The sequence below is a fragment of the Gracilinanus agilis genome, chromosome 5, assembly GCF_016433145.1.
Source record: "Gracilinanus agilis isolate LMUSP501 chromosome 5, AgileGrace, whole genome shotgun sequence".
NCBI classification, from domain to species: Eukaryota; Metazoa; Chordata; class Mammalia; order Didelphimorphia; family Didelphidae; genus Gracilinanus; species Gracilinanus agilis.
In genome coordinates this window covers 226,486,251-226,498,912 of record NC_058134.1, presented here as the reverse complement: position 1 = coordinate 226,498,912, position 12,662 = coordinate 226,486,251, and the positions used below count along the sequence as shown (strand labels likewise).

Below are 12,662 nucleotides of genomic sequence, written 5' to 3'. Positions count from 1 at the left end.
AGGGACCTTAGAAGTCCCCAATTTTTGTACATGAGGACACTAAGACCCAAAGAAATAAGTGTCTTGCCAAGATCACACACTGGATGTCAGAAGTAGGATTCATTTAGAGTAGAAAATTAGACTGGAATGCATTATTTTTTTATTCTGAACTCAACAAACATGAAGTAAAATGGACATTTCCATAAACATTATAGAACAGCAAAAGAGGATTGTACAAAAGATTAGAGACCTCTGTTTTGTAGAAATTTTTTTTCCTTAAGTTTCCAATAAATTCAATGGGTAACTTTTGAAGCTTTTTGCTTAATGGTGATTCCTTTTGTTTTCTTTCTGCTCTAATTCTTAGCTAAGTATGATCATTGTGAAAGAGAAACATTTGCCAGTTTCTTTTTATTTTTTTAAACCCTTACCTTCTGTCTTAGTCTCAGTTCTAAGACAGAAGAGCAGTAAAGGTCAGGCAATTGTGTTAAGGGACTTGCCTAAGTCACACAACCAGGAAATGTCTCAGGTCGAATTTGAACCCAGGTCCTCCTGACTCCAGACCTGTACCCCTCTCCACTGGGCTACTTAGCTGCCCCTCAACATATAATTCTCAAAGCTTTCCTGCTTGCCAGTAATTCCTTTCAATTTCCCTTTGGTTCTCTTGCAGTTCTTAGCTATGTGATCATTGTGAAAGGGAAACAATCATCAGTTTCAAATATCTAACTGGATTCCTTTTTTCCTCCCTCCACACTCTATTCAAGTCCCACTGTGAGTGCAAAGAACATTACCAGAGCTTTGTCCCTGGCCTGGGCTGCAGCCTGGTGGACCTCTGCGAATCCAGAAATCCATGTCACAAAAATGCCAACTGTAGCATGAAGGGACCTGGCCAAACAGAGTAAGTCTTTCTATTGTTGAACAGCTTCCTCTTTCCCTGGGGGTTGGGGGGAGATCAGAGTAACAATAGGACACAGGGAGAACCAATGATTTTATGGATATAGGTAACTCCCAGGTAAGGAACTTCCCTTCCACTAAGGAAAAAGCACATTCTCTGCAACAGTCTCAGAGAACCACTTGAGTCACTAAGGGAATTACTGACAGGTCTAGGGTCACACAGCCAGCATAAGTCAGGGGCAAGACTTGTACTCAGATCCTACTGGTCTCAATACTGGCTCTGTACCCAATTTACTGCTCTAATTCCCAAAGCAATAGTTATGGAATTAAAGTTTGTCATTAGCACTGCACAAAGTTGGCTGTGGAATGGAAACTCCTTTGGGTCAGAAACCCCATTTATTTTATCATGAGAACATAGATGGACAGCTTAGGAAGATGTGGCCCAAAGAAAGTCAGTGGTCCTGGTTGAAATCCTGGTTCTGCCACATAACTACCTATATGACCTTGGACAAGTCATTCAACTTCATACATTTTGGCTTCCCCCTCTGTAAAATGAGAAAGTTGGATTAGACAACCTCTATGGTCTCTTCCAGATCCAAATATAAAATAAATAATCATGATAGCTAATATTGATATAACTGTCACTGTGTGCCAAGCACTTTACAATTATTATCTTATTTGATCCTCATGACAACCCTGGGAGATTATTGCTACTATTATCCTTGTTTTGCAGATGAAGAAACTGAGGCAGATAGAAATTAAGCAACTTACCCAGGGTCACATAGCTAGTTATTGTCTGAAACTGGATTGAACTGTCTTCCTGATTCCACACCTAGCACTCATTGTACCATGAGCTGTGCGGTTATAGCAAATCACTTAACCTCCAAAAGCCTCCATTTACTCATATATAAATAAGGTGATCGGAGTAGATGATTTCTAAGGTCCCTTTTGCTCTAAATCTATGAAGTAGCAACCAAGTAACTCACTTCACTTGCCCGAGTCTCAATTTCCTCATCTGTAAAATGAAGAGATTGGACTACATTGCTACGGAGATTCTTTGCAGTTATGATTCTTCAATCCCCAATTCCTACAGCAAATCCTTAGGCATCATAATCTCATAGCCCTTCACCATGCTAGTCGGACACACTCTCCCCTGCCCAGCACCTTTTTACCTAGGAAATCTGTGGATTAAGTGAATTAACAAGCCAGACAATCAACACTAGCATCATTTGCCCTGAGTGTTGGAACACTCTGGAATATTGGCCCGTGCTGCCCATGTGGGATTAAATGGAATGGCAGGAGGAGGAAACAGCTGTCCCTGAGGAAACATGTGTAAGAGAAGATTAGTGTCTTGGGCTTTATAATGTATATAGTTGTTTCCTTATTAGTGAAATATTAGATGTCTGCAGTACAAAACAAGACCAGGGAAAGTATATAAACACTAGTTGGACTTCCTGGAAATGAATGCAAATGCTTACTATGCACACAAAAAAAAGGTTGGTGGGGAAAACTAGATGGCTCCATGATCAGAAACACCAGAGAAAGTGACAAAGATTTCAGTTTGTCTTCGGTGTCCATCATTGATTTCTTTACATGATCTTCTTATATCTTGTATATATCCAGCACTCTGGTGATTTCTGCTAGTTTTCAAGAGTCCCCCCCTGGGGTTGTCCTTCTTAGACATCGCTTTAGCTTTCCTTTTCCTCTTCCCTCACCATCAGAATGTATCTACTGCCAGCTAATCTGATCATCTCACATGTGCTAAAGTGACAGTTAATGGTAGGTGACAATATGTAGGTTAAAATGTTTCCTTTATCAACACGTTGGTATTTTAACAGAAACTTTCTGAAAAGATTTAAAACAAGGGGGAGATTTTAATAGGGAAGTAGAGGCAGGACTCAAGGCGGAATTGGTGGCACTATGGTGAGGTAGTGGAAACTAAGACAGTTTTTCAATAATGTTTCACAGAAAAAGTCAGACTTCAGTAATTGGAGAAATATTCATTGCTCATGGTTAGGCCATGCCAATGCAATAAGAATTATACTATTTTTTAATAAAGGGAATAGAAAAGTACTTATATGGTATATAATTTTAATATATCAAAAAAGTTCTATTTTCTACAATTTTCCATCTTGTTACATGATGTCCAAGATTCCTTCATTAGAACTTCATTTCTTTAGTTAAAGTTTTGATGTCTGTTTAAATGCAGACAATTATAGCCTGTCAGCTATTAACTCCTTAGTGTGTTAATATGCTTGAAATCCTTTCTGGAGAATTGAATTTTGGAGAAGTACAGGAGCATACAGACTAATTCTTTGGAGAGTCCTCAACTGGGAACAGAGATGGCATCTAGTCTAACCCCCTCACTTTGGGGAAACTGAGATGACTGTAGTAATTAGGCAATGTGGCATTTGAATCCAGTTCCTCTGATGCCAGAGAAAACTTTTGAATTGCCTCATGATCCTGGCCAATGGAGACACCAAGAAAAAAAACTAGATAAACATTTAAAATTATACTCTTCAGAAATTGGTTGATGCTATGACCCAGTTCCCACAGGATGAGAAAAAAGGTCTCATAAAATGGCATTCAATTCTTGGTTCCCTTAGAGTCAGAGAACACAAGAATATTAGGGCTAGAATTGTCAGTACAGATTTTCTAGACCCACTCCCTCATTTTTGAGAAGAGGAAAATCTTTCTAAGTTATTTGCCATTATTAAAAAGCATAAGGAAAGTAAAACTTTTGAAATGAGAGTCCTTTTCATCCTTTGCCCTAGAAAACAAAGATATAGCAAGAGCTGGGCAGTTGATGCTACTCACATAAGGTGATCCTATTCTCTGGACCACCTTCCCTGTGCAACTTTCCCTGTACTCATGATCCTCCCTCAGCCTGTGCCAAGGGTCATGATCATCACTGCTTTTTTCCAGCTCAAGAACCCGTTGCCTGCCTTCCCCTACCTCTATGTCCCTGCCTTTTCTATGCTTCCTTCTGAAGTCAATAAGCATTATTAAGTGTTTACCCTCTTTCAGGAACTGTCCTAGGAATATAAATTCAAGCAAAAACCAACAGTTCCTGCCCTCAATGAATTTATATTCTAATTGATGGGGAAGGAGAAAGCATTTGTGCAGAATTTTGATGGCAAAGATGACTAGAATCAGTAGTGAAGCTAGGCAAGGACTAAAGGAAGGCTAACCTGGATCCTTCCTCAAAATGGAGGTTCTGGGAAAAACTCACCATTGAGAGGAGGAGGCTGTAGACAGAAGGATCTTGAAAGGTGGATGAGAAGGCAGACAATATACATCCCACAAAGTTCTCTTCCAAAAGCATACTCTCTACTACATGAGTCATGATGGCCTAAGAGACTAAAAGATCAATGTTAGGGGAATGGGAGACATGGGTCAGACTTGGCAAAGGGCTACTCCCCTCCAAATACATCTCTATTCACTGCAAGGCATACTGCCTTCTATGCTGCTCCATGCCACTTTCCCCAAATAGATTTGCCCCAGGCATAAGAATTCCTAATTGCTAGAAAAACAAATTCTTATTTTGGTAGTTTAGAGGTTATTCCAAGTTATTCTAAAAGCTTATGGAATTCTATCACTTCAGCCCAGAACATTCCTTCTATGTCTCTGGGACCTAATTTGAATGAAAAGTAAAACAGAAAGAAAGAAAGCATTAATTAAGCACCATGTAAATCATTAGTCAAATACAAAAATAAAACAGTCCCTGCCCTCAAGGAGTTTATATTCTAGTAAGGAGAGAAAACACATGTGGTTGAGTGCTGATATCATTCTCCTGCAGCTAGTTTATTGAGGGCAGTCTTTCAATTCTGGTCTCTCCTTTCTCTTGTGAAAAATTAAACTTTTACCACTTTTACTGAGGCCTGAGGAGGTAAAGGCCCTTACCATGACTGATCAAGAGGCATTTTTTAACCCTTACCTTATGTCTTAGAATATACAAAGAATCCTTTCCAAAGCAGAAGAGCAGTAAAGATGAGGTAATGGGGGTTAAGTGACTTGTCCAGGATCACACAGATAGGAAGTGTTTGAGGTCAAACTTGAATCCAGTACCTTCCTTCTCCAGGCCCAGAGCTCTATCTACTAAGCCACCTAGCTACCCCTCAATGGACATTTGTTAAGAACCCTTTATATACTATATAAGAACCCTTTATATACTATGCACTGGAGCTAATGATATAGATTCATGGTCATATGATGATAGATTTAGAACTTAAAGGGACCTCAGAGGCATCTAGCCCAACCCTTTACAAAGAGGAAATTGGGCTTCAAAGGGTGAGGAATGACCTACCAGGATCCCAGATATAATTAATAACTTGGGAGGGATTTGAACCCAGTTCTTCCTGAGTCTACGTTCAACACTTGCAACTGCTCCACTTGCTTTTTCATGGCTCTGGATAATATGCCATGTAAAGATCAGTTAAAGAAACTAGAAATGCTTAGTCTAGAGAAGAGAAGACTGGGAGAGGTGAGGAGACGGGGTATGATAACTATACTCTGGCATTTTGGTGACAATTGTGTGGCACAATGATTAGATTGGTTCTTCTTAGCCCTAGAAAGTAGAATTAGAAATGATGAGTAGAAAGTACAGAGGTAGATTTTTAGACTCCATGTCAGGAAAGAAATTATTCTAATATCAGAGGTGTCCAAAGGTGGAATGAGCTGCCATGGGAAGTAGATAGTGGGTTCCCCTCAGTAGAGGTCTTTAGGGAGAAGCTGGATGTCATAGAAAAGATGCCTGTTCAGTTGTGAATTGGACCAGATGACCCTCTGTGGTTCCCTCCTACTTCTGAGATGTCATTCTCTCCTGTCTTCCCCTCCCACACAGGTGTACTTGCCAGAAAGGCTATGTTGGGGATGGATCCATGTGCTACGGGAACATTATGGAACAACTGCAAAACCTAAACACAGAACCCAGAGGACAGTGGCAAGGAAAACTGACCTCCTTCATTTCACTCCTGGGTATGCAGTTAAGTATGCAGATTCCTACAGAGAGGTGAAGCCACTGATTTGTACCAGCCCCTACACGGCCACAAGGCTGGGCTTTGATCTGGGTTCAAACCAGAAGGGTACAAAAGGATGAAGAAAAATGCAATACAACTAAGGGATCATGGGTAGAGAGTAGCTTATTTTATGGATAGATGGTTGAGAGTTCCATGCCTCTGGCAGAGAATGAAGAACTCAATTCTAAGCAGGTTATCCATGGTGAACATCAGGCCAAATGAAAAGGAACAGGCAATGAAGACATAGTAGAGAGGAAGCCCATACAGTATCTTAGGCTTGGTTCCCAATGCCAGCCGTATACCTTGGATCATACTCCTTATCTCAGTCTGTCATATCTGCTCTTGTGTGGGCAGATTAGGTTTGATAGGTATATCTGGTGAAGACTAGGAACAAGGTTTACATGGAACCTTTCTAAATAAAAGAAATCTATTACTGGGTAGTAATATAGTAAAATAGTTGGCAAAGCAACATGGCATGGCATAAGAATATTAGAACTAGATTCAGAAAGAGGTTGGTTCAAATCCTGTCTCGGGTACTAAGAATGTGTCCTTAGGTAGATCACTTACAATCTGAGCCTCAGTTTCCCCATCTATAAAAAAGATAATAATGTCTCTAGTGCTTACCTCTCAAGGTTATTGGGAGGATTCAGTATGATGTAGCTCAAACTCTTTACAAACTTTGGAACACTGTGTACCTGCCCAATGGAAACACGTCATATATCAGAACCTCAAATTTAACTCAACAAAATGTTTTCCTGAACATGATGCAAGTCAAGAAACCAATGAAACCAGCCACTTAACAAACTTGCTCATCCTTGGCTTATTGACCTTTACAAGATGTCTTTAGAGCTGTCAACATTGGTATGCATTGGACTCCCCTTTATTCAGGGATGCATTATACTATTCAGTGGTACAGATGAAGACACTCTTGAGACCCTTGCTATCCTTCATGAGCCTCATCATATTTACATCATGGTTTCTCTTGTCCTGTTTTTCTCTCCCAAGACAAAGCCTATGCCTGGCCTCTCAGTAACCTGGGACCTTTCACTGTGCTAGTACCAACAAACAAGGGGTTAAAAGGAACAAATGTAAGTAGCTGTGAGTGCAAATATACATGGGATGGGAGAGAGGGAAAAGTTTGGGTCACCAAAGATTACCATATCTATCTGCCAAAGTGTTGGACTTGGTGGTGATGGTGGCAATGATGGTAATGACACTGCTGATGCTGGCTCTGAATGTGGGAAACTGTTCCTTGTTCAAGGACCAAAAGACTATTTCCCCTGCTGCATATATTCCTTTTGGCAATGAGATCTGGGCAATGATTGGTAGGGTCTTAAGTTCTAAGCATATGTATTTGTGATTTAAGGAAAGACCATAAAATCATAAGATTGTCAAGGTCAAGCTAAAAGGGAGCTTAGGACTCACCTAATTCAATTCTTTCATTATATTGATGAGAGAGAACTAAGACTCAGTGATATGGACTTACCCAAGGTTGAACAGGTAGAAAAATGAATGAATGATTTCTCAAGTACTGTGCATTTAGCACAAATACAAAATTGTAGACAGTTCTTGCCCTCAAGGAGCTTATGGTCTGATGGGAGAGACAATGCATCTTGGGAAAAGATCATTTAAGTTTAAGAATTTAGAGAAGCAATCAGAGGAGCTATCTTGACATACTTTTCCCAGGAACCATGGCAGTGTTGATTTCATTATGGTTCCAGAGAAGGGCACAGAGAGGATGGGGGAGAAGGGCATTTTGAATGTCTGATAGAGCGGGCCATGAGATATGTCAAGATAACAGGGTCCCAGGATAGGTTCTCCAAAGATGAAAATTCCAGGAAATTGTATCTGGTCAAAGGGCAAGACTACTGATAAAGAGATTGCCATCAGAAGGTAAAGTAATAAGATAATGTGAGATCTGAGATTTGGACTCAAAACACAAAATGTCTAAGTGTTCCAACTAAAAGGGAAAGGAAGAAAACAAGCAACTACTAAGTATCAGACACCACGCAAAGTGCTTTATAAATATTATTTCATTTGTTCTCTCAAGACTAATGAGATGCCCAGGGTCATAAGACTAGTACATATCAAAGGCAAGACTTGAAATCAGGTCTTCCTGACTTGAAATGAACTTTTTTTACCCCTTATGTGAAAATGGTTTGAGGTAATGGTCAGTATAGGGCAGCCATGTAGCACCGTAAACAGAGCATTGCATCTGGAGTAAAGAAGACCTGAGTTCAAATCAGGGCTTAGACATTTACTAGCTGTATGACCCCGGGCAAACCTCTTAACCCTGTTTGCCTCAGTTTCCCATCCATAAAATGGGTTCAGACAGAGGAAGGCAATGACAAACCACTCCAGTATCTTTTTCCAAGAAAATCTAATAGACAAAGTCACAAAGAGTTGGTCATAACTAAATGACCAAACAACAACAAATCATCAAAACTTAGGATCTTAGTCTTTTAGATCTAGATCTGGAAAGAACCTTAGAGGCCATTTAGTCCAACCTCCTGTTACTAATGAGGAAAGTGAAACCTACAAGTTAAGTGACTTACCCAAGATCATACTGGTAGTAAATGTAAGCAGTATTTAAACCTAGATCCTCTGACTCCAGAGCTAGTGCTCTCTTCATGAAACCCATAGGTTCATTAAGGGCAAGAATTTATGTCTTTATCTTTGTCTCCATCCTAACCTCCAGCATAGTGCCTGGCATATATATATAGTATTTAGATGTTTTTTGAATAAATGAATTGTGTAAATGCAAGTATTCACTGAGATCCCTTGGCTCTGTCGTGTTGCAGTGTGAAGGGTTTGTTTATCAAAGAAAAGTAAAGGAAACCACTTTCTTCTTTTCATAGGTCAAGGAACTTTTGATGGATAAAGAGAATGCACAATACTTCGTGAAACTCCACATCATTGCTGGCCAGGTAGACACTGAAGGGTTGAACAGCACAGACACCTTTTATACCTTAACTGGGAAGCTGGGGGAAATATTCAATGGAGACAAGGTAAGAGACTTTATAGTTATAGTTCATATTTTTAAGTCTTGGGTTTTAACTCAGATTCAAACCCTCTTATTTTTATTCAGAGGACTAAATACTTTAAGGCAGCAATGCATGGCAGGTTTGTTGGCAGCCATTTCTGTGATGAAATGAAATACGTTTAAGAAAAAGAATTGAGGTGCAGAGTCACAGCTTCCCATATAATTGTTTATGCTTACCTTTTCCCATATATTTATTTGCAAGGGAGACTTAGATCCTTGTAGGGTTGAGAAAACACACAATACCTCAGACCCACGTAGCCCGCATGGCTTTTTTTTTTTCAATAAAAACCCCATAAACAGTTGAAAGAGGATATAAAGTTGATAATCAGGAACTGACAGAAGTGAAAAGGGACCTTCTAACCCTAAATCAGGGATAAGGATATAGAGATTAATTCTCAAATAGCTTCCCTTTGTCTACATTTTACTTTTATCATTTTTTAAAGTAGGAATGATTACAAAGAACATTTTTTTCAATTGACTATATGACTGTGTGATCCTCAACAAGTCACTTAGATTCCATCAGCCTCAATTTTCTTTTCTGTAAAAGGTAGATCATAATGGCACCTACTTCATAAGGTTATTGCAAGGATAAAATAATAGAAGACATATAAATCACTGTGCAAACCCTAAAGAAGCACAGAAATGTGAGGTATTTTTAGTTTTCTCTGTTGAAATAGACATGGACCCTGGGATAGCCTACTCACCTGAAGTCTAGCCCAGTTAAATTTGCCAATATTGAGGACCCAGTTGTTTGGCAAGAGGATGAATGTTTGAGTCGCAGCAATTTAGAAAGATCATCCACAAAAAGGATAAGTTATTACATGTGGGTGGGGGTGGGAAAAGAGAGACAGAGACACAGAGACACAGAGAGATTTGCCAAAGGCTGCAATCATTCAACTTAGAACAGGAAAGAAAATTTTAAGCATGAAATCTGTTTCCTGGTAGGATGGGTACAAAGCAAGATCAGCATTCCTTTTAAGGAAAAGGAAATAGGCTGTGTTTATTTTAGATTGCTAGGGTTTATCTATTCCCTCTCACTTAACCTTCCATCTTTCCTAATGCTCTTTAAAAAAAAAGCAAACTGAGGCTCACAAATTTCATAAAGGGCCGTCTGTGCCAACCCCACTTCTCCTGGCCAGTGTTATTTAAAGGAAATTCACTAGATATTTTCCATAATATTATTATTCCCATGAGGGATCATTCTACCCATCACCTTCAAAATGTGATTATTTCCTCACAAATGTCTAGGCAAAGAAAGACTAATACTACATTAATGCCTTATATTTTTGTAACACTTTATAATATTCAAAACTTTTTAAAGAAAGCACTAGGCACAAGGCATTATAGATATGGTTATCCCCATTGTCTAAATCACTTCTAGATCTAGATGATGTAGATTAGGAACCTGAGCTTCAGGTAGGCTACATGATTTCTATACTTGGATACTTTGTTGGATCTTTGATATCATCAATGTAGACTCTTCTTATGGGGTCTGCTTAATCATCGCTGCTACTTAACACCTGTGTGATCTTGGGCAAATCATTTAACCTCCCTTACTCTCTGTTCTTCATCATGAAAATGAGAATAGAATTGAGGATAAGCTAGCTTCTAACCTCCTGCCCAGCTCTCAAAACTATGATCCATCTGAAACCTTCTCAGTCTTGTCTTATTTTTGTCAATACCTTCTCATAAATTCTCTCTAGAGGAGCTGCCCAACACTGAAGGCTTCCTCCAAGTCTTCTAACATTCCATGAATATGGTGCTACAACTGGGATGCCCAGCTGTTGTCACCTTCAATAAAGAACTAGTCCACTTGATTTCCAGATCATTTGTTTCCTTACAAACATCTCTTACACTATTTTTTGCTTATAAATTGTCATTGGTGTTATTGTAGAATCAGAGATCCCATGATTCTCAACCACATGACATTATAGAGAGAATATTAGTATTACAAAGATGGGCTAATTTTTCACTAGTTAGTGATTTGAGATTGCTGAAAGCACCAGACATTTTCTGAAATGAGATCCAACCCTATGTGATTTTCTTTCTCCTAAGAAAGAAAAAAGGAGCCCATTTGTCGGTCAGACGCCAAATAGTTCACAAAGGGTGAAGATGAGCCAAGAACACAAGCCCTCTGACTCCTAATTGAACATTCTTTACTGTATGCCATTCTATTAACTACCATTCCTTTCACTTTTGTTAGGACAATCAACTTAGACTCAAACTCTCTGGAGGAAAAAAGAAAGGGAAGATTGTACAAGGGAACATAATAGCCTCCAACGGACTTTTGCATATTATTGATAAAGCTATGGACAACATGGCACCTGTGTTTGAGAGCAACACAGAGGTGAGAAATCACAGTTAAAATTAAATAAACGATGGGCAACTAGATGGTTCAGTGTATTGAGAGCCAGGCCTAGAGACAGGAGGTCCTGGGTTCAAATCTGGCCTCAGTCACTTCTCCTGGGCACGTCACCTAACCCCTATTGAATAGGCCCCTACCCCTCTTCTGATTTGGGAACAATGAACAGTATTGATTCCAAGATGGAAGGTAAGAATGTTAAATAAATAAATAAAGTGATATTAACCTAGGCATTTTGGTGATATGGTGAAGAGAGCAGAGGAGACCCATATTCAAATCCTTCTTAGACACTGTGATACAGTATGTCACTTAACCTTTGCCTCAGTTTCCTCTCTTTTAAAATAAGAAAATTAGATTTGTTGATCTCTAAGATCCTATCCAGCTCTAAACCTCTGATCCCCTGACCCTCTTTTTTATTGCCCTAAAGGAGCACCAAGTAAGAAGGAAAAGGGGGTTGTTTTATGATTACTTCTTAATGGCCAGATGTGTAATTTCATTGGTGTGGTGAATTCCTGGTGAAATAACTCCTTCTACCAATGAAAGTTGCCAACTGTTCTTCCATTCTCTAGTCTTAGAAAGAGTTGACTAGAACCTGGAGAGTTTAAGGGACCTGCCCAAAATCACAATGCCTACCTGTGTCAGAGGCAGAACTTAAACTTGGCTCTTCAGACTCCAGAGCTGGCTCCTTGGTCCCCATGAGCAAGCTGCTTCTTACATTAAGTTTGTACTTCATGCAGTATTGGACTTACCTTTCCATCCATTCAACAAACATATTTAAGCACCTGTTATAGGTAATGTTCAAAGATAAAATTTGCGGCATGAAATGATGTCCAAATAGCAAGGGAAGCTAAAGCATATGGACAGGTAAGTATAATACATAGGAGAACACAAAAGTGTATAAAAACAATACAAAGTGCTCTGAATTTCAATGAGAGAAAGCTTCATGGAAGAGGTGTCTTTTAAATGCCCTTCACAAAGGATGGGTAGGATGTCAAAAGACAAAGACAGGGAGAGAAGGGCATTCTGGGAGTGGAGATACTGTAAGTGAAGAACAGGACCACATGGGAAATGTGTAGGAGACAAGTAAATAGTTTTGCTAGAATGCTGTATACATGGGTGGGATATATGCAGGTTGACCTAAGAGACTCAAAAGTTCTTACCTGTCTGAAATTCTTGAATTCCAAGTAGTATGAAATCAGGCAAATTGGAATCCCAAAGCTAGGAAAAACTTTCCAATGATCATTTCCCATGATACCCCACTCACCCCTGACGTTATTTTGCATTGATTTTGTGTGTGTTTATTGATTTTGTGTGTATTAAACACACACACATATATATAATGTATCCAATCATCTGCATGACTACTGTT

At 39.3% G+C, this 12,662-nt stretch overlaps 1 protein-coding gene across 1 annotated transcript in view; it reads left to right on the top strand.

Annotated features, from left to right (window-relative positions):
* Nucleotides 1-12,662, top strand: part of STAB2 (stabilin 2) — a 183,309-nt gene that overhangs the window by 36,762 nt on the left and 133,885 nt on the right. Inside the window, exons 9-13 of the mRNA XM_044679478.1 lie at nt 741-874; nt 5,714-5,847; nt 6,894-6,976; nt 8,747-8,896; nt 11,135-11,278. Coding sequence (XP_044535413.1) covers nt 741-874; nt 5,714-5,847; nt 6,894-6,976; nt 8,747-8,896; nt 11,135-11,278 — 645 coding nt within the window. The remainder of the gene's footprint in view (nt 1-740; nt 875-5,713; nt 5,848-6,893; nt 6,977-8,746; nt 8,897-11,134; nt 11,279-12,662) is intronic.